The sequence below is a fragment of the Coturnix japonica genome, chromosome 2 (assembly GCF_054131305.1).
Source record: "Coturnix japonica strain WE chromosome 2, WE-NBRP24, whole genome shotgun sequence".
NCBI lineage: Eukaryota > Metazoa > Chordata > Aves > Galliformes > Phasianidae > Coturnix > Coturnix japonica.
In genome coordinates this window covers 123,821,894-123,842,210 of record NC_140664.1, presented here as the reverse complement: position 1 = coordinate 123,842,210, position 20,317 = coordinate 123,821,894, and the positions used below count along the sequence as shown (strand labels likewise).

The window sequence follows — 20,317 nt, the reverse complement described above, 5'->3', positions numbered from 1 at the left end:
CATGTCATGAAATTAAGTAGATGGAATTAAGCTTCAGATAATGGATAAGTCAGATATCCATATCAGATTTCCCCAGTCACATGCCCCACTGCTAAAAATACGCATTCTTCAGCAGTTCTCAGTGGAAGAATTAGTTGTTCTTCCTTTTAAGTCCACGAAGGAGCAAAATTCATCCTCTCCCATTCTAGATAGACATAAACATCCTGCAAGGAGAAATTGGGTGGTCAGACTCTAGGAAAGCTTTGCAGATAATGGCAAGAGATGAAGAAATCAAGAGGCTCCTCAAGACGCTGTCTCAACAGAGGACTGGCAATACTCCTGTCTCCCAAAGAGGGTCCTGTAAGCTACATCTTGGTGTTTATCACAAACACATAATAAGATAAAAGGGGTCTTTGTGTTCTCATTTTAACAGACCATTTGACTCTCCTGTGAACTTGCAGTTTTCAGAAGAATCATTTTTTGCAAATTTAATTTACAAATATGAGGATGGCTGCAGAGATAGAGAATTGCTCCCAGTGCCAAGACCCTTGATTTGCCAGATCTGAGATGAAATCCAGACTGACTGAATATGTTCACATATTTTCATGTGTTTCTTATGTAATAAACAGAGTACAGCTAAAAAGAGCAAACTAATCACTTGTTCAGGCTGCAGCTTCCTTCCATACAACATAATCACCTCGTGTGAACATTCTCAAAAGAAGCATCCCACCACAGGATGACCCAAGTTTACAGTCATCCCAGAAAGGAAGGAATGTTGGAAGGAATAAAACTTATTAAAAAGAGGGATGACAGAACTGCCACACTATCAAAATGTTCTCCCTTGATTAAATATAAAGAAAGGTGAAAGCAAAAATGAAAAGCAGAAACCCTACACAGAATGCATACAAAGAAAAAGAAGAGCAAACAGTCCCTAGAACAACATACTAGCAAAGACAAAAATCTGTTAAGCAAAAGAATTCTGACTCATTCTTGTTAGGAATGGAAAATCATACTCTGGGTGCCTCTGCTTTGCTTATGCATACAAAACAAAACAAAAAAGGAAATGCAAGTTGAAAGTGCCTTCTGCAAGCTGTCAAGAAAAGCCCATTTCCAAGTTGGGCACTTGCAATAAGATACCCAAAGAAAACACAGATGTGACAATGAAGAATCAGAGGGACAATCAGAAGCAAGACGTATCACGCGAGCCAGAAACTCCCGTGCTTTCTTTTCCTTCAGGAGAAAAATACAAAAGCAAACAAACAAACAAACAAAAACAAACAAAAAACAACCCTAGATTTGAAAATCAAGAGTAAATGTGAAAACAGATTCTGAACATGCAGAATTCGCTAACGTATAAATCTATTGCAACAAACCAAACACGTGCTGAATGTCTGAAGCAGCAATGCTAATGAAAATAAATAGCAATAAACAACTACAAGACTGCCTACAATCTCCTCATTTTCACAGGGTTCTCCAAGTACACCACTGGGAAGAGTGTAGGGGGGGGGAGACAGTTGTATCGTGCTCATGGCAGCCTGAGTTGTTCAGCAGCCCTTACCCCAGACCACCAGCCATTGCAATGGTCTTGTTTTAGCTCCTAATATTCACTGGGCTGCTCTGGAAACGAAGGAAGGCTCCAACCCAACACTTGGAATCCAGGCATGTAGGGAAGAGGCTGGGACCTGCAGCTTCGCTTTACCAACATAAATATTACCATTTTCAGATTAGGTTGCCCCAAATGATGCTTTAGTTTGGTATTATCAAGCTAGTTTTAACCAGTTATTAGTAAATACAAGAATCAACCTCCAGTGAATGTCAGTCATGGCTGGATAGAAATCAACTAAGCCTAAAAAAACTACTGCTGGAAGGTGTTCATACATGAAAGCAGCATGAAAAGCAACCATGAGGCATATTTCTACTGTATTAAACCATCCTAGTCTAAACAATAAGTCAACAATCAACTGCTGAGAGAGTTTTAGAAGTTCCCTTAAATGGATATACTTTAAATATATACTCGATGTTGGAGGGATGTGAATCATATTTGAAGGGAGAGACTGAGATATTCTCTTTCCAGACACCACCACTTCAAAGCTTTTCTGGCTCCTAACTTGAGTTAATAGCAAAACCTCAAACAGGAGACCACTTGCAAATGCTAGATCTACTAAAAAAAAATAACATTAAAAAATTCAGTACTTCAGATTCAAAGGCATCTGGCACAGGCTCAGATCCTGGCCCTCAGAACTGCAGCCATGCCAATGATATGAATATAAACCCTATCTATAGGCAGCCAGTATAATGAATGCAAAGCATGATGAACAGACACAGCTTCAAACACTTGGGCTACCAGCAGTGGTTTGGCCCCCAAATCCTGGTGACAAGGAAACCTGGCAAACCAGACCTCAAGGTGAGAAAAGCAGGAACTGTCACCACCGCAGTGCTTAGAGATCAGTAGAAGTGCAGTCCCCCAAGGGAGGCAGAGTAACCCCTTGCCCTGTACACAATTCCCTGAGCGGAACATGACCAGAAGTTAAATGACTGTTGCTGATTAGCTGGGACAAGAAGGGACAAATGGTTGACAGCATGACTTTGGAAGGTCACTTCCTGAGAATAGGTAATTTCAATATCAGCAGCATCTTCCCCCATTAAGTCAGACATTGACAATGGCTGTCAATCACTGCCTGGTTTAGCTGCATCTTACTAAAGCAAGTACATTAGTAGACCAAAACCGCAAATATTTGGCCTCAGGGAATTCAAAGTATGAAAATGCATTCTTGTCAGAGTCTAAATTAAATCCAAAGGGCAACAGTCCATCAGTAATCTGCAATTTCCCTAAACCAGAAATCTGAAGAACCATCCCAGCATCAGCCTACGTTATCTGTATAAATCAGTATTCTCAGTTCAGCCTGGCATATTCAGGCTCCAGGCTATCCAAGAGGATTCAGATGGACTGTTTTTAGCTGTAGAAAAACAAAGACAGTATTTCTTTACTTCAGATATGTATCTTTTTCCTGCCTTTACATGCAGTTAACACAAGTCATGAGATGCCAGCCAGCACTTCAGCTGTCCTTCCCTCTGACATGGAGCACAGATGGATTAATTCCTAAAGATTCTCCATAGACCCAAGGGACTTCTTACCAGGGCTACTTGGAGAAGCATCTGGGTCCAAAAGTCCACAGTTACAAAAGCCGATAACCATCCACAAACCAACAACCACTGGCACACAAACATTGAGGTTGATTCACAAAGACAGGAACTGTATGCAGTGTTTGTTGTAGCTCAGCAAGACACCCTAACAGATATACTGATCTGTACACTGATAAAACCACAAAGAATAACCCAAATCCTCATCAGGCACAGAAGACGGCCAGGTGTCTTTCTTACATGGTCAAACAGGAGGTTTTATCCACCCACTGCACGTTTAATTTGCCAAAAAGCAATAATTCAGAAGGCATATCACATAGAAAGTAATTACTCCAAGACAGGTAGCATCACCTAAAAAAATTTAGTACCACATGGCAGACGTGATGAGACTCATGATGCATGTAGAAAATCAACTCTGATTATAGCAGAGAAAGCGGTGATTTTCCAGACCCGTGCCACTTTTAAGAGAGGGGAGCAAGAGCACATATTAAATGCACCTCTAGCTACCTTCCGCATCCCAGCACTTCTCTTTTGCACTTGGTAAAGGGTCAACTCACCATCTTAGTGAGCATCTCCACCTCCTGCCAATTCAGTCACAATGTCCTCCCCATTCATCCCCCACACAGCCACCTCCCTGAAGGAATCTCTCTAAAAGACGTAAGAAATAAAAGAAAGTGCACATGCATCTCCACTTAGCAGATCTTCTTCCAAGGTACCCTAAGCCAGGAGAGCACAGCAAGAAAGGGCTGATGAAGCAGTCCACATTACCAGGTCTGTCCCAACTACCAGGAAGGCCCATCTGACCACATGACATGTGAAAAGCAGTGCTGCACGCATTGAGAACAGGTGTCACACTTACCCAGCTCCCTACAGGGCAGGGCCACGCTCCAGCGGGGCGGCCGGGGACCCCTGCCATGAGGCATTCCGGGGCATTGCAGCACTGCGCCTTTGGGAAACCTGCAACAGGAAAAAAGGATTTTAGAGTTGATGTGACAAAACCCCTTTCAAAAGCAGCAGTGACGACATCCTTCCTGGCAGCTGCAGCATTGCCTCAGCTTTAAGCGCTGCACACAACATATCATCAAGGTTGACTAACCAAAAAAATTGCTTGTTAAAATGCAATTAAAGCTGGAAGTATGAGCGGTTTAGCAGCTATACACACCAGAAAATATTGCAACAGTCACAAAATCAAATATTTTTAACCCAGTATTGACACCCCATAACAGCTGTCAGCAAACAGATGATCAGACTTTCTCAACAGCAGTTGCCCTTCAGTGTTTGGCCACAGCGCTGAGTTGATGTACGCCTGAAGAAACAGTGAACTTTGGGCATTCCTATGACCATATTTTAGCTTTATTTTACCAACATCCATCTCTAAGTTTCATGATTTTAAATAAAAACTTTACATCAAAAAGTAAGAAGGACAAAAGGAACTATCCCAACAAACTGAAAACGTATGAGTTGAACCATTAACTATGCAATTAATGCAATTTAGGTTCACAGGGATAATGCCTGGAAAAAAAATAAGCATTATCAAGATTGCAAGTCTACCAAAATTTGACTTATAAACATGCAATTATTTCTCCAACTCACATCTGATAGTGGTTAAAGTCACATTTTGTAAACTTAAGGCCAATAGCACATATTCAAAGTTTGGCAGATTGATAATTACAGTGTATTTTCTCCCAAAAATTGAAAACAAAAATATATATACTCTTAAGAACACTGCTTAATAGTATGGAACAACAAATGCTGGGTTGGCCATATCTGAAAGCCACCAGTTACACTACTGAAAGTCCAGCTATCCAAAGAGAAAGCAAGGGGCATAACACCAGAACCTCCTTGTTTCCATTGCCTTGTAATATGGCGCAGTAATGCATTGCTTGACAAGTATGCCAAAACATACAAGAGCCCAAAGAACCCACAGAACCACATCTGGAATATACATGGTTGACACACTTGAAGGTACACAGGTCAGCAAACCAGGAGGAATAGCAGCCAGAGAGGGTGGCTGGGATTATTGCTTCCAAACTGAGAACATTGCTTATTGAAACTCAAATACAGCCTACATAATCACACTTGACACAATCAGAATCTTTTGCATAGTTATTATTTCATGAAATTAGATTAGTTCTCTACTCTAAGTGACAAACTGATTTAAAAAAATTCTTTATCTGATTGCTGTAGTTTGAAGAATGAAGTGTGTTCTCATACAAAACAGAAGAGAATAAATTGCTTGAATGCAAAAGATAGCTCAGATTCAACTACAGAGTTGTGCCCAGAACTCTGCAATAATTGCATACAGAACATAAACATACTTTGTTGAGAACTCATAATATCTAATCAGCTATAATTGTAAATTTTATTCTCCATTTGTAAGTTACCAAGGGAGCCAACTAAAGAACATGAGATGCAAAATAATACTCTAGCCGGGGTATTTTATTAACATGAAGCTTCTACCCACCCCTTTCCTAATGCCTACAAGGCTATTCTGCTTCTGAATGTATTTTAATTGTTATCTTCTCTTTGAAGGTATTTCAACTACAATGAGAGAAAGGCTCTAATGAATTCTTATTGATGTGCTCTTTTTCCAAACAGTTCTTTCATATTGTTTACAAATATGTATGTTGGGATACAGATTTTCTGCTCATATGCATTTCTGCTTCAGTAGAACATCAATATTCTCACCAAGTGACAAGCTATCTGGAAGTTTCTAACTAAATCAGTACTTCGCACCTCTCCTCTGCAAGGCTCCTCTCCTGGGCAAGCACATTTGCTAATGCACATCGTCCTCCAAACTCATCTCTGTTAGCACTTATTTCTCAAATTCACACCCATTCCAAAGTCTCAAACCACTGCCAAGAACCACGCTAACACCTGGGTCTGGTGGGTACCGCAAAAGAGAGCAGATGGTGGGCACCTCACACTTGGAGCAGCCAAAAACCATAGGAATTAAAGGACTCCTCCAACATCGCCCCACATCGTGCTTTTCCTATGATGGCATTTTGTCAATGTTTAAAGTTTCACCATGATGAGGACACATCAGTAAGGCCACATGTAGCACACAGCACAGCCCAGGCCTTGGTCTCCCAGTCCGTTAGCCATGGGCAGATATGTCAGTGAGCTATCTGCAAAACCTGTAAGCTGAGCTATCCAAAACTAACTATAAGTCAAAGGAGGAACAGAACCAGAAAAGAAGCAAAAGATAACATCCTGGATATAGATAGCTGTTGAAGTTTTGGATTTTTATAATAAGCTTAAATATGGTTGTTCAAAGCCAGAAGTCAAGTGAACCAATGCCCCACTTACACCAGCTCTGTCACAGGGGCTACATGAATCTCAATAAATATATAAAGGGTAACAAGGAGAAAGAGTCAGAGGTTCACTTTGTTCCACATCTTGACTCATTGTCTACAGCTGGGAGGAAGGGAAATAATGTTTGCTAAGGAATCAAGCCATAATTAGTAGTTTTGTTGACACAAGTAGTCACCTTGTACGCTAAAAATGCTTTTGTACAACCCTAAAATAGTATGACAAAGTGAAAAAGAAGGAAGCATCATGTCTCGGAAAACAGCAGCTGACAATTTTGTACAGCAAGGAAACGCTATTTTATAGTAATGAGTGCCATATCAGCAATACAGTAAAGTTAACATATTGACACTGACAGAGATCATCTCTGCTCTCCATTAATCTGCATTCTTTACAGATGGTTATTCATGAAAATTAAGCGTGAAGCTGAAAGGTTATCTATGGCCATATTAACAAACATCTGCTTGTGATTCTGGTTTCATGTCTGCATGCTATTCTTGGAAATGCAACCATTTTCGAGAAGTACCAGATGTGACCAAGTGTTCTTAATCGTAAAATATTCATTTTAGCAAGATAAAAGTTCACTGAAAGAGCAGGGCCACAAGAGAGAGCACATTCTCTGAATACAAGCATAGTGACTGCTTTTTACTGCTATTGCCACTGAATACTCCAGGGTACAAGCATTTCTGAAGAGGAAAAAAAGCAATTTATTTAGTGCACCACTACAGATAATCACTCTTCATTTTTAAATGTGAAACACTGAAAGAAATAAACATGAACTTGGTTTCAACCTTAAAGCAGCGACATTGCACATTACATGGGGTGAGCTATCTATTTGCTGTCCTGCATTGGGATTTATATTTATTTAGCCTCATGCGGTGGGAAGCAACCTTCTGCAAGGTGACTCTGGGGACCTTGAGCTACTCCCAGGTGACCTCCACTAGATCCCATGCCACCCATAGCAAAGAAGGAATAGATAACTTTGGGCTGGAAGGTGCTGCAGGCAGCAAGTTCTCAAGGGAGGCTATATGAGGAAATTGACGTAGGTTGAACAATTGGTTTAATTCTTTTAGGGCATCACTATGGTTAACCTAGTTACTAAAAAAGGTTTCTGCCCCCTCAAAATATTGTCCTTCGTTTGATTGCTATGGTCTGCAATGGAGTAATGCTGCTAGTCCAAAAGAAATTTCTAGATAACGGGTCAACATGATTGCATTTTGTAACACAAATCCACACGCATCCATCTAGCTCCCTGCATATACATACTGACATGCACGCACACACAGATTCTGTTTACAGGCTTTCACAAACTCCCTTCTTTGCCAAGACAGCACTTTGTGAAATAGAAGATAAGAGAAGAATGTAATAACGAAATATTAGAGTGAGGGATCATGAGGTCAGTCAGCAGCATTTATTGTTATGATGTGAAGATCTTCTCACAAAGTGGCATTTTATATAAGGGGTCCTAAGTAACAACAACAAAATCATGACCAAGAACACACATACGCCATCATCATCACAACCACCACCAGCAACAACCAACCACCACAGCCACAACACAACAAACCACTTCCGGCAGTTCAGACCACTTCTGCTTGATTTGGAAGCTCTGGAGAAGCACTTGTGTCACACATTCCTCACAAGCTTTCAATGTACACAATGCCAAGTGAAGATTCAAGGGTATTTATCAAAGGGGCTCAGCTTTCCTGTGTGCTGTATCACAACAGAATGCTGCACCCCCAACCTTATCTTCAGTCTGCAGTTCTTCCAGGATTTTTTATTTATTTTTTAATTAGTTCATAGATTTAATTTAATTTCAGGCTGGCTAAGTGATAACTCTCTTTAGGTTTAAAGTAAAACTAAAAGTGATGATCACAGATGTGTGTTATTAGTTGATGCTGTTCACGCATCCTTTTATGTGAAGAACACTGACCGTCATGAACACCAAGTTTTAAAATGACATAAACCATCCCTTTGCATACAGAAGAGGGTGTTTGGTTTGGAAGACAAATGTTTCTTAAAGTATCAACCTAATTTCCTTCACATTCAGTATATTTTCTGAATACATATTTTATATTTTGAATATTTTTTCTATTAGAGGAAAATATTTCTTAAACAAGTGAAATTCTCATATTACAGGGCTCTGTGTGCTGGAGTTAAAGACTACAAAGATGGCAAGTCTCATAACAAGACTGAGTTAAGTCTTTATTCTGAATCCCCATCGGCATTTTTAAAATTAAATTATTCATTTAGAAAACATACATTGCTGCATTTTCAATCTATATATACATTTTCTATTACTGCATATCTGATTGCCCTCTAAGATACTCATCTTTAACTTCACAGAGCATTCAGAAGCTTTTTCCCCTTCAAATATTTGTCAAATTATTTTGAATACACAAGAGTCCTTTGGTAGGGAACAGAGATTCTTATAACCTTATCATGGCTCAAGCCATACAGCTTCTTGAGGTGGACAACAACAGGGACGTGAACAGGGAACAGAAGCTTCATTTCAAATATGAAAATTGGGAAACTAAAATATTCTCATGCTGTTGTATTTTCAGTATATCAAGAAATTGCAACAGGACAGCAGAAATTCTTATTTTTGAATTCTAAGGATTATAAGCCCCCCATGCATCCTGGCCACCACCTCCCAACCTTCTCTTCCCAGCACCGAGATGGGCTTTCCCTGAAGCACAAGAGCATGCACAAGGGGCAAATGATGCAGAAGTGTGCTGGTGCATACAAGAGGCAGGTCCAAGAAGGGGATTCTGCTGGGGGAAGAGTTACAACACATTAAACTACATCAAATTCAAATAAAGCACTGCTACCAACAATTGGATAAACTATAAAGCTACTGTAAATTTGTGTGGTTTATGTGGTTTAACTGGACATAAGCCAGCAATGTTCCTTTGAAGCCCCAAAAGCCAACCATATCCTGGAGTACTGTGCCCAGATGTGGGATCCTCTGTACAGGAGAGACATGGACCTGTTGAAGCGTGTCCAGAGGAGGGCTGCAACAATGATCCTAGAGACAGAACACCTCTCCTATGAAGGGGATGACAGGACAAGGGGAAATGGTTTCAAACTTAAGAGAGATTTAGATTGGACATAAGGAAGAAACATTTTGCAATACGGGTGGTGAGGCATTGGCACAGGTTGCCCAGAAGTGGTGAAAGACTCATCCTCAGAGACATCAAGGTCAGCCTGGATGGGGCACTAAGCACCTATATCTAGTGTAGGTGTCCACGTCCAACTGCCCTGCAATGAACAAGATGACTTCTAAAGGTCCCTTCCAAGTCAGTTATATGATTGATTCTATTATTCTATGCCTCTGCTGCTCTTCAGCTTTCTTCAGGATAAAAGAGTACCTTTTCTGAGCTCTTCTTGCAGAAGAGAGCAGAACAAAAGAAAACTCCACTCATCTGGAGTGTGGGGAACAGTGTGTGAAAACTTCTTTCCATTCTGGATTGTCTGGCACAATCTGCTACGGAAGGGGAAGGATCAATGAGAGCAGTGTTTGAAGTATTTACATCACTCCATATCTTCGCATCTTAATCTTCTGCTTCCTCGGTGCCCTTTACAGATGTTTGTTCAGAAATTCTGAAATGTCAACCACAAAAATAAAGCTGGGAAGAAAAAGTAACATTTCTTCACCCATTAAAAGTTGCCCGCAGCCGCAGCGATGCGCCGCGTGAAAAGAGCCTCTTGTTCTACCCGGCTCACAATGCCTCGTGTAACCTTTCAGCCCGTCGGATACATAGAACAGCATTGATCTCAGCGCCCCGAGAAACAAGGAGCTGCAGAGAAAGGAGCAAAGCCACAGCCGTTCTGCAAAGCGCAGATCCCGTTCTCTGAGCATAGACAGAGCCTGGGACAGCCCCGGCTCCCAGCGCGGAGCTCCCTCCCGTGGTTGCAGGCAAGGAGCAGCAGCGGCAGCGGAGCCCCCCGCTCCTCACGCGTCCAACCGTGGCTCCAGCGGGGGCAGTGGGTGCTGCCCCCCAACATGGGCTGCTCATCTCGTGCCCATGTTTCTTTTCCTTCTGCCTCTTCCTCCCGCAAACGCGAGCGCGATTGGCTGTTTCCTAGGCAAGGAAATTTAAAGCGATTCATCGCTGCACTGGATGAGAGTGAATGGTCTGATTCATTGTGAATGATATAAAGCATTCAGAGGTCTGGGCTTTATTGAGCAATCCAGAGACCCAGAGACCATAAAGAGAATCCCATGAAAGAACTGGTTACAAGCGTTATGAAATTACAGAAGTACAGCAAGTTATAGGAACTCAGCATCTGCCCGAGCAACCGCTTGGCTGCAACTTTTCTTCTTAAGCATTTAGTGTAAACCAGTCAGCACCTTGAAACCAGTTCATAATGATAACAAAAATCTGACCTCACTGTAAATCTGTACAAGTAACCAAGAAAGAAACAGTGATTTTTTTTTTTTTTTCAGACAACCACAGAGGAAATATTTCTTGTGTTAGGGGGATACACGTCTCAAATTCAAACAAAGTTACAACAGAATTAACGCTGCCATGGCATCATTTGGAAACTCTTAGATGTCATACTGCAATTTCAAACAATCGTATCAAAAGTTAACAAACTGCCTTGGGTTCCTGAAACAGTACATGTTCAGACAAACAATTCCATCTCACGCAGTGCTTGGTTAACATTGAAACAAACATCAAAAAGAAGAATCTCATACGTTAACTCATTTAATGGAATCATAGACTCATTTTAGTTGGAAGGGACCCTTAAAGGTCATCTTGTGTCTCCCCTTCATGAACAGGGACACCTACAGTTCAACCAGGTGCTCAGAGCCCCATCCAGCCTGACCATGAGTGTCTCCAGGGATGGGGTATCCACCACTTCTCTGGACAACCTGTGCCAGTGCCTCACCACTCTCACTGTAAAAGTCTTCCTCCTTCTATCCAATCTAAATATCCTCGCTTTTTGTTTGAAACTCTTTTCCCTCGTCCTACCACAACAAACCCTGCTGAAGAGTCTGTTCCCTTCTTCCTTACAGCCTCCTGTAGATACTGAAAGGCTACTACTAGCTCTCCCTGGAGCCTTCTCTTCTTCAGGCTAAAGAGCCCCAGCTCCCTCAGCCTGTCCTCACGGGGAGGAGTTCCACCCCAGGATCATTTTTGTGTCCCTCTTCTGGAGAGGCTCCAGCAGGTCCACATCTCTCCCATACTGAGGACTCCACATCCAGATGCAGTACCCCAGATGAGGCCTTGCCCTGCACCGGTCATGCTGCTTTTGATGCAGCCCAAGTTTTCACCCCAGCGTTTTCCTTCACTGAGCTCCATCCCACAGAGCTGAATTAGCAGCAGTGTGCAGCCCCTGGCTTTTCAGTAGCTGTGTCACCTACCTGCTTGAGGGTAGATACTGCTTACTAGCATGCTGATTGCTGATGTACTCACCATTAATACAGAACTGAAAATGGCAGCAGTGAGAAACTTCACAGTAAGGCAGATGAAGCTGCAGACTGCACAGCCAGAGACCAAATGCAAACTCAGTGGCAGACACTCACTACTCCATTGCTATAAAGCTAAGAAGAGCAATGGTTCTGTGCTTTCCTGCTCCCATGATATAATAGCAGATACCTTCACCACGTACTGTGCTGCCCAAGAAGTCAGTGCTCACTGGGAGCTAATGAGTAGTAATTCTCCAAACCACAGCTCCACAGCACCTATGAGAGAACTACTGCTGGTTTGAGTGCAGCAAGATACAAGCTGACTTCATGACTGAAAGGGCTTCCAATAACCTGCTTGTTTTTGACCTCAGATGACCTGAACTGCCTGTAATCAGGTCCCACGCTCCAAAGAAGCAGAAGTGACTCAACAAATCGATGTTGGCTTTTCCAGGCACACAGCATGAAGTGACACAAAGCCTCAGTGCCAGCTCCCAGCATCTGCCTCACATAATGCTTTGCAAGTGACAGACTTTGGACTTCTCACACACCCATTACTTGGCAGTGCTGCAGATTCTAAACGCCACAGAGACAGCATATGAGGCACAGCCCCACACACAGCATTTCCTCACTCCCTATTCTCCTGTCCCAGGAATTGGCATTTCGGCTCAGCTGTTCCCAAAGGGGACTCCCCCAGCACCTCAGTGAAATGCCCAGCTTAGGGCCTGGATCTCCTCTCCTGGAAGCAAAATGTAAAACCTCCCAATAGGTGACAAACAGCAAAGGTAAGATCTAACACTGATGCACACACCAACCATTCAGGTTGGAAAAACCAACAAATCCTTCCCACTCAATTGGACCTACAAATTATTTTAGCTTCTAGGAAATAATATTATGGCGTTAAGCACAGATTAATGAAAACTGATTCCATGGATAATGCTTTTTATTTTACTTATTTTGTTAGTTTTTTCTTTTCCTCCATGTTCCAATTAAACCCAAAATATTCTTTATTATTGAGAGGAGGTAAAGCAAATAATTTTGAGAAGAGCATCTGCTGAATACTGTTATTTTCTTCTATGGCTTCTGAAGAAAAATGCTTGAAAAGCAATTTATATATAAAATGATATTATGATACATAAAATGCACTTTGTCTTCATCCAGCTTTTGCCTGGCCTGAAATAAACTAATGAACTGTCCCTACTGGAAGCCACCCAGACAACAGACCCAAACTCCTCTCTTATTAAGCACAGAAAAAAAATTTTGTTTGCAAAGAATCACAAAAATATAGGCTGGATTTTATGACTTTGCGATAAACATTAACTTTGCTAAATTAAAAAAAAAAAAAAGGACCGCATTCATTTCAAGCCCCATATTAGGGAAACAATGTTGCCTTTTTATGGCTATCTATTACATACTAGCTGAATTTCAATAATCAATTGTAATTCAGCACCATATCATCTATTTATATCCGCCACTCTCAGCCAACTGCAGATTACTGCACTCTTGAGAAGTTTGGCCAGGATTTCAGCAGAGCTGGCAAAGGCAGGCTGGCAAGCTCTTTGCCAATTAAAGCCTTTATAATGACTATATCAGCACATACGAAACTGGAAATGTGACTGGACAAGGCACAAAACCCATACATTCATGCTTATAATGCATGATTCCTTCACACTTCCCTCCAGTTTTGCTTTGCTGATACTGCAGCGGTGTATAACAGCTATCCCATCAGTTTCCAAACTGAAGATGTGTAAGCATTAGCTCTATGTTCCAATTAACGTTAAAAGAGGATTATCCATATTAAAGCATTGTTTATTAGAATAAAAATGACAGCAGAAAGCACTTCCTCACCAGATACATAATAAATATCCAGCCAGAGTGCTAATTGCATACTCCATGACTAAGTAAGAAACACATCTAATCCATCCTTGTGGATTTCAAAGTGAACACGAATAACTCTACAAGTTTCTCCAGCAAACATTTCCAAGCAACCTCCACATATATTCATAGAAATAAAGTACAGAAACTATTTCCTAGTATCAGAATTCAGGCTTTTGCCAGACAGAGCTCAGTCCAAGGTAGGATTTGTTGTTACCAAAGCAATACACCCTCCCAACTCTCTTGACAGCATGCAGTCTGTTTCACACAGCCCCAAGAGGTCCCTGCAGTTTTGCCTATCACCATCCCAATAACCAGCAGCAACCCAACGCTGACTCCAACACACTCATAGAAGGGTTTACTGCCACAGGATTGCTGATTGAATTATTTTAGGTACTATTGCAAGAACAACTTCTTAGAACAGTGAATAGTATGTCAGTGATGAGAAAAAAAAAAAAGATAATACTGCTGCATTTCACTTGGAATAAACATCCAAGGACAAAGAGCTTTTTTTTGTTCCCCCACAGATCTCCTCCAACATTTGGGACTTTAACTGTTCCAACTATATATCAGACATGAGGACAGAAAGGGAGCGCATACAGGCATTAGCTAGTACTGCCCTAATATCACATCTGCAGAGAAAAGGAGGAATAGGCATGTGTGGTTTAATGGGCATGGTGGTGATGGGTTGATGGTTGGACTAGAAGATCCTACTGGTCTTTTCCAACCTTAATAATTCCATGCATGCTAGGATGCAAGTTAACCAAAAGTCCTAAATCAGACAAGGCTAAGTTGCATTGTTGCAGAGCTAAAACATCCAACAACCAGTAATGTGAACATACAGTAGGAGAGTGGTACTTCATTTACTTGTGGCATCACGGTCCTAAGAGGGGGGAAAAAAAAGGTTGTACAAGCAAGCTCCTGGCCCCCAACCTGCCTGCTTCAGCTCTTTCTTGGTGCTCTTTTTTACCCTCTTACAGAGAGGAGAGCCTCAGGCACCTCGTGCTTCTCACCACACAACCTGGAACTGCTAATGTCTCTGTGGGGGGCTCCTGCTCAACCCTTGAGAAAATAAATGGTCATGAGCACAAGGAGAACTGAAACTCTCTTTGGGGATACATATCACAAGAAAACTGAATGGAAGGGAAGCAACGTATAGGGAAACTGAGGAGTGAAATGTCAGCTTTGAGGAATTTGAGCAGCACAGAGGTGCACTTGCTAAAGTTGCATCTTTCATCCAATACCCATCCGCAGTCACAAAGCTTGCAAGGACTGCTTCAGAAACCCACCACAAAGAAACCCACGTATTTTTTGTAATCCTCACTGAGCACCAGCACAGGCTGCCCAGAGACTATGGAGTCCCCTCCTTAGAGATCTGCAGAAGCTGCTTGGAGACAGACTGGGGCACCCTGCTCTGGGTGTCCCTGCTGGAGCGAGGTGGGCTGCAAGGACCCCAGGGTCCCTGCCCACATCAACCACTCCATCAGCCAAACTCACCACTTCTACGGGGAAACAGTGCATTGTCTCTCCCTGCTCAAAGAAGGGATATGGAAAAGTAACAGCCTAGCCTGCATCTCCTAATTGATGTTGATGCAAGTCAACCCTCTTGCATGTAAAAATGCAAAATAAACAAATAAATAAATGCACTGTAAGGATAGGGTACTTTGAGACCTAAGGTAAAAAAGATTAAGAATACCACAGGAGAAGGAAAGATATACAAAAGATCAGATCTGTATAGTAATAAACGTATGAAAAGGAGCCAGGCTGGATGCAGCTCTGGACAGCCTGGTCCAGTGGTTGGCAAACCTGCACATAGCAGGAGGGTTGAAACTGGACAATTCTATGATTCTGTGGGGGAAAAACAAGTTACTCAGAGGTAAAAAAGATTTTATACACCTACCATTAAAATGCACAAAGTGCATCTGGCAATTCCTAGATACTCCAGTGGGTCAGTGAAGCATTTCCCAAGATGTGTTGAATGGGAAGTTAAAGGAGATAAAAGGCATAACAGATGATTTAAATAACCCGTTCAAAAAAACAAGCCTTTAACATAAAGTAAACCTTTACATTGCTCTGTCCTATTCCACAGAACCTGATTCTTCTCCTGGCATTACCCAATATTTTGGCACAATTAATATTATTACACAGAGATCTGGCAGTTTGCCTGAGTGGCAGCAATGAAAATCTCTCTATTTTCCTTGAATACTTATATAAATTTTGGAGTTAATTCATTTCACACTGGCTTGGAAAACTACTGTTCAATTACTTAATGAATTCTAAGGCAAAACAGTCAAGAAAATAAGGAATTCCAGCTTACATCAGGTGAAAAAAACTACTATTCAGCTGTTAAGAGAAAAAGTGGGAGTACTTTTGCATATATAAACTACGTATGTAAGTTTCATGCATCTTAATTTCAAGCATCTGTATGAGTCTCCATCAGATGACTCATGAAGGCGCCTTTTTCAGTCTGTAGGGTTTAGACATCTGGTACAACACAAAAACGCTCCTTTGCGCTACAGTATAACACATTCAAGAAAAAGCTATTTGTTGTTTTCATTCTGAAATTAAAATAATCTTAAAAAAACAGTGCTGTATGCTGGAAAATGATGTTTTGAAAGAGGCAGAAAGGCCCACATGTCTATAATGACTGGGAAGGCCCCTACCACCAAGTCAGCAATTTGACTGGGAAGGAAAACACCACCAGCAGCTCTTTGAAAGCTCAAGTCAGCAGTTTCAGTATAATTACTGGGGAGCAAATAGGTAGAGGTACCATGGCAAAGCAGCCTCATGGGGTCTTCTAGCAGAAGGGACCATGACTGAGCAGAGCATGAGATGTATCAACTGAAACCGAACTAAGATAACTAAACTGGGTCTTCTCTACAGGCTTGAGCTTCTGCCCACCACTACCATAATGTCAACCACATGACCAGCACAATTTAATATGATGAGCCAAGCCAGACAGAAGTTCTCATTTTTCCCCTTTCCCTGTCTGCTAGCATTACTTCCATCCCACTTTCCTTGTTATGTCTCCTGTTTCCTCCCCTTTTACCTTTTTTTGTGTCCTCTGCTTCCTGCTTCCCTGTGCTGTCCATTTCCAGTGCCACGTTTGCCATCCCTAGTCTGCTTTCTCTTCATTGCTTTCTTCGCTTATAATAACTTTTAATTGCTGCCTGCAAACACTGATTAATCAGGACAGCAATTTAAAGATAAGACTTGCAGATTTTATAGAGTATTGTATCTATAAGACAATCTGCAAATACTTAGGCTGTCAGTACGTGTTTAAATTTTTCCATACATACGTAAAAGTATCAATTGCCATAGGGATGCAATAGAGTATCCTACATATGTGTATGTATATGAAAATTCCACACTGGCTGGGAGTTAGAACAAGACTGAAGACCAAAACATCCTCATTTTCCACTGAGTGAAAGACGAGCTTCAAAATCATTAACTGTCTCCTTTGCCTTACAGCAAGAGGTCACAGCAAATGTCAAACACAAGAGAGCTGTTCAATTAAGGGCAACCTTACAAAATCCAAACCGTTACCAACAGCAGCCTGGACGTCATCCTTGCCCCAGCAAAGCCACCACCCTGACAGAAGCTATTACACAAGAGTCTGCACTTGAAAACTGCCAAGCTTTAATCTTCAATGAAGAGAAATGAATGTATTCTCTTGAGAAACAATTCTGCCATAGCAGAGCAGTGGTTTCTTAGGAATCGAGGGGAAAAAAAAAAAAAAAAAAAAGAAAGAAAAAAAAGAAAGAGAAAGAAAGAAATAAAGACAAGCTAACTTTTTCCACCTCTTCCAATCGCTTATACCAAAAAGCTACATGTATGGCGTAACAGCACTGTAATTTATCCCAAAGCAATAAACAGGAAATTGCTATTTCAAATAGCAAAAGTAAAGAGATGTTCTGAATTGCTAACTTGCCATCTATCTGTTGTCAGGAAAAGAAAAAGATGACTGAATACAAAAGCAATGCTTTCTGGGTTGGGGAGGCGAAGACATTTTGGGAAAAAAAGTAACTAACTGTGATAGTTTTCTCCAATGGCAGTTTTATTGTTGTATGTTGAATGCTTCGGAAAACATAGCCCATCTAAGCTATAGTAAATTGTCAAAATAGGCTTAGAATAATTCATCTGCAGAACAAGAGGGAGAGGGGAAAAAACAAGAAAAAAAGAAAAAGAAAAAGAAAAAGAAAAAGAAAAAGAAAAAGAAAAAGAAAAAGAAAAAGAAAAAGAAAAAGAAAAAGAAAAAGAAAAAGAAAAAGAAAAAGAAAAAGAAAAAGAAAAAGAAAGCTGATGGTTCCAGGCACAGTAGCACAAAATAATGCTCAGTACTGATCAGCCTCCTGCAACTTTGCAATGGTCTGTGGATGAAGGCTGCGTAAAACCCACAAACCCAAAATGTGACAATAAAATGTAAAAGTCTCTGGACCTAAGCGTGTCAATCAGAGCTCTGGGTCCATCCAATATGGGGTCAGGGTTTCTGGCTGCAGGAGCTGTGCACTGTGAGCACTACATCCTGAACACAGTGAGTAGAGCAGGACCAGCTATGTGCATAGGGCTCCCTGCAGGCATTAGTTCGGCTGCCATCAAAGCCTACTTTAGGAATGTGAGATTAGATTATATTTCTCAGTAAGCCTACAGCTAAGAGGAGGGAGAAGAAAGTTATTATATTATATATATATATTATATATAAGTTGTTATATTTAGTCACAGATTTTTTAGCTTGGTCACTATATAAATATATAATTCTTAGAGGCAGATGATATGGACTTCTGCACACTGCATCCTCGCTGTTCGCAAGGTCAGAAGAGAAATGCTTTGATTTCCACCCCTGATTTGCAGAAATCAGCTTATTAAAGCTTTCGGCGTTTATGCCTTAATGCCTGCCATCATGCAGTACTTCACCTAAGAGTCCAACTGAGCTTTCCCAACAAGGAGCAGCAGCTCTGTCCACGCAGACCCTCTGAGCACAAACCATGTGAGCCATCTGCTGCTGACTCCCCCAGGCAGCACACGGTGCCCATGCACAGAGCTCTGAGCAACTATTCTGAAACTATCAGGATATGGAAAGTCACAGAAAATGAAAAGTAATAATAAATACCAATTCTTAATGGACAGCATGGAAATAAAGCATTAACCACAACACTTAAATATTCTGAGAGCCTTACGTCACCGTACCCACCCGTACTGCATGCAGCACTGAACTTTGCCAAGCACAGACAAGTCAAATTGTTCTATTCTCAAAGTTGACAGTAGTTTTGCTTTGACTCCGGGAGCAGATCCTATCTCAGAGCACACACACACGGAGCACGCTGAGCATCCTCCAGCCTCGCTCACTCAGTACCTACGGGCTGGGCAGCACCTCGGGACTGAGAGCCCTTATTCGAAAAGGTTTCTGTCCGTAGGGCTCAAAGGGAACTCTTCCAACTCACATCACACAGTCCTAAATGATTTTTCACCCCACTCCTCCAAAGGACACAATAATTCTGTTATGAACATCTTCCAACCGCAGTTGATGCATACAACGCAGCCTTCCTCATCATCAACGTTATTGGCAGAAAAGTCATTTTTACCGTACTCCACGTTTACAAATTAAGTAACTCGGAAGTTGGACATAGTGCTAAGTTTACTCACAGGCAGAAGACGCGCAGGGACGCGAGAAGCAGCTGGACCGGCCGAAGGACGCAGCTCTGCGGAACCGCCGGCACCGACCTCCGGAGCCCACCCGCGGGTGGCAGCCCCGATACCCTCCGTTCCGCTCCCGAGGTGCCACTCCGCGCTCAACCGAGTTCGGCGGCAGCTCCAAGGGAAGCGGCGGCGCCGCCGGGGCTTCGGTACCGCCCCGGGGGTTCGGCCCCGCAGCGCCCGCCCCGCTGCGCACCACCTGCCCCAAGGTCACTCCTCCCCGGGGGAGCAAACTTTGGGACGCGCTCGGCTCCGCGCTGCAGCGGGGCGGAGGGAGCGGACCGGCGGCCGCAGAGAGGCGGAGGCTGCGCGGAGCTGCGCGGAGCTCTCGGTCGCCAGCTGCAGCGCGCAGGGCGGGCTGCGCGCCGCTTCCTCCTCTTCCTCCTCCTCCTCCCTCTCTTCCCCTTCCCCCCCGACGACTTTCAGTTCACCTGCAGGCAGCCCGGCTCCGCAGCTCTCCCCGGGACTGCAGTCACTGCGTCAGCGCCCTCCCCACCCCGCGGAGGGAGCCGGGCCGGGTCGGGGCCGCTCGTCCCGCCGGGAGATTTGGGGCAGCCCCCAGCGTGGGGATCCCTCGGGTACCAAACCTCTCCCCCAGCTCCCATCCCCAAGGCAGCTGCCTGCAGCTGCCGGTAGGGATTGCCCCCGTGCTGTCAATCAGCTCCGCGGTGAGAGGCTATAAATATTTATCAGGCATCCTAATAGCCGCATCAGCGGAGCGCTCGGTTCGCGTGACTCAGAGCTCCACGAACGGCCCGGTGGGAGCTACCCGCGGGCTGCCCCGGCACCCAGGGCGGAGCGCGGCTGCTGCAGAGCTGAGAGCTGCGTTAACCGGGCGCCATCCGTGCCTCGGTGCACCCAGCCTTCCTCCCCCATTTGGTGAGGCAGCCCGGTGTTTTCTGGCTC

The 20,317-nt window shown here is 42.9% G+C and overlaps 1 protein-coding gene across 3 annotated transcripts in view; it reads right to left on the bottom strand.

Moving 5' to 3' along the window:
* Window positions 1-19,806, bottom strand: part of KIAA1217 (KIAA1217 ortholog) — a 325,153-nt gene extending 305,347 nt beyond the window's left edge. For all 3 annotated transcript variants that reach the window (XM_015853276.3, XM_085538721.1, XM_085538733.1), the window contains exons 1-2: window positions 19,361-19,806; window positions 3,980-4,077 (exon numbers count right to left, since the gene is read on the bottom strand). In XM_015853276.3, coding sequence (XP_015708762.2) covers window positions 3,980-4,043 — 64 coding nt within the window. In that variant the 5' untranslated portion in view covers window positions 4,044-4,077; window positions 19,361-19,806. The remainder of the gene's footprint in view (window positions 1-3,979; window positions 4,078-19,360) is intronic.
* Between the last annotated feature and the right edge of the window lie 511 nt (window positions 19,807-20,317).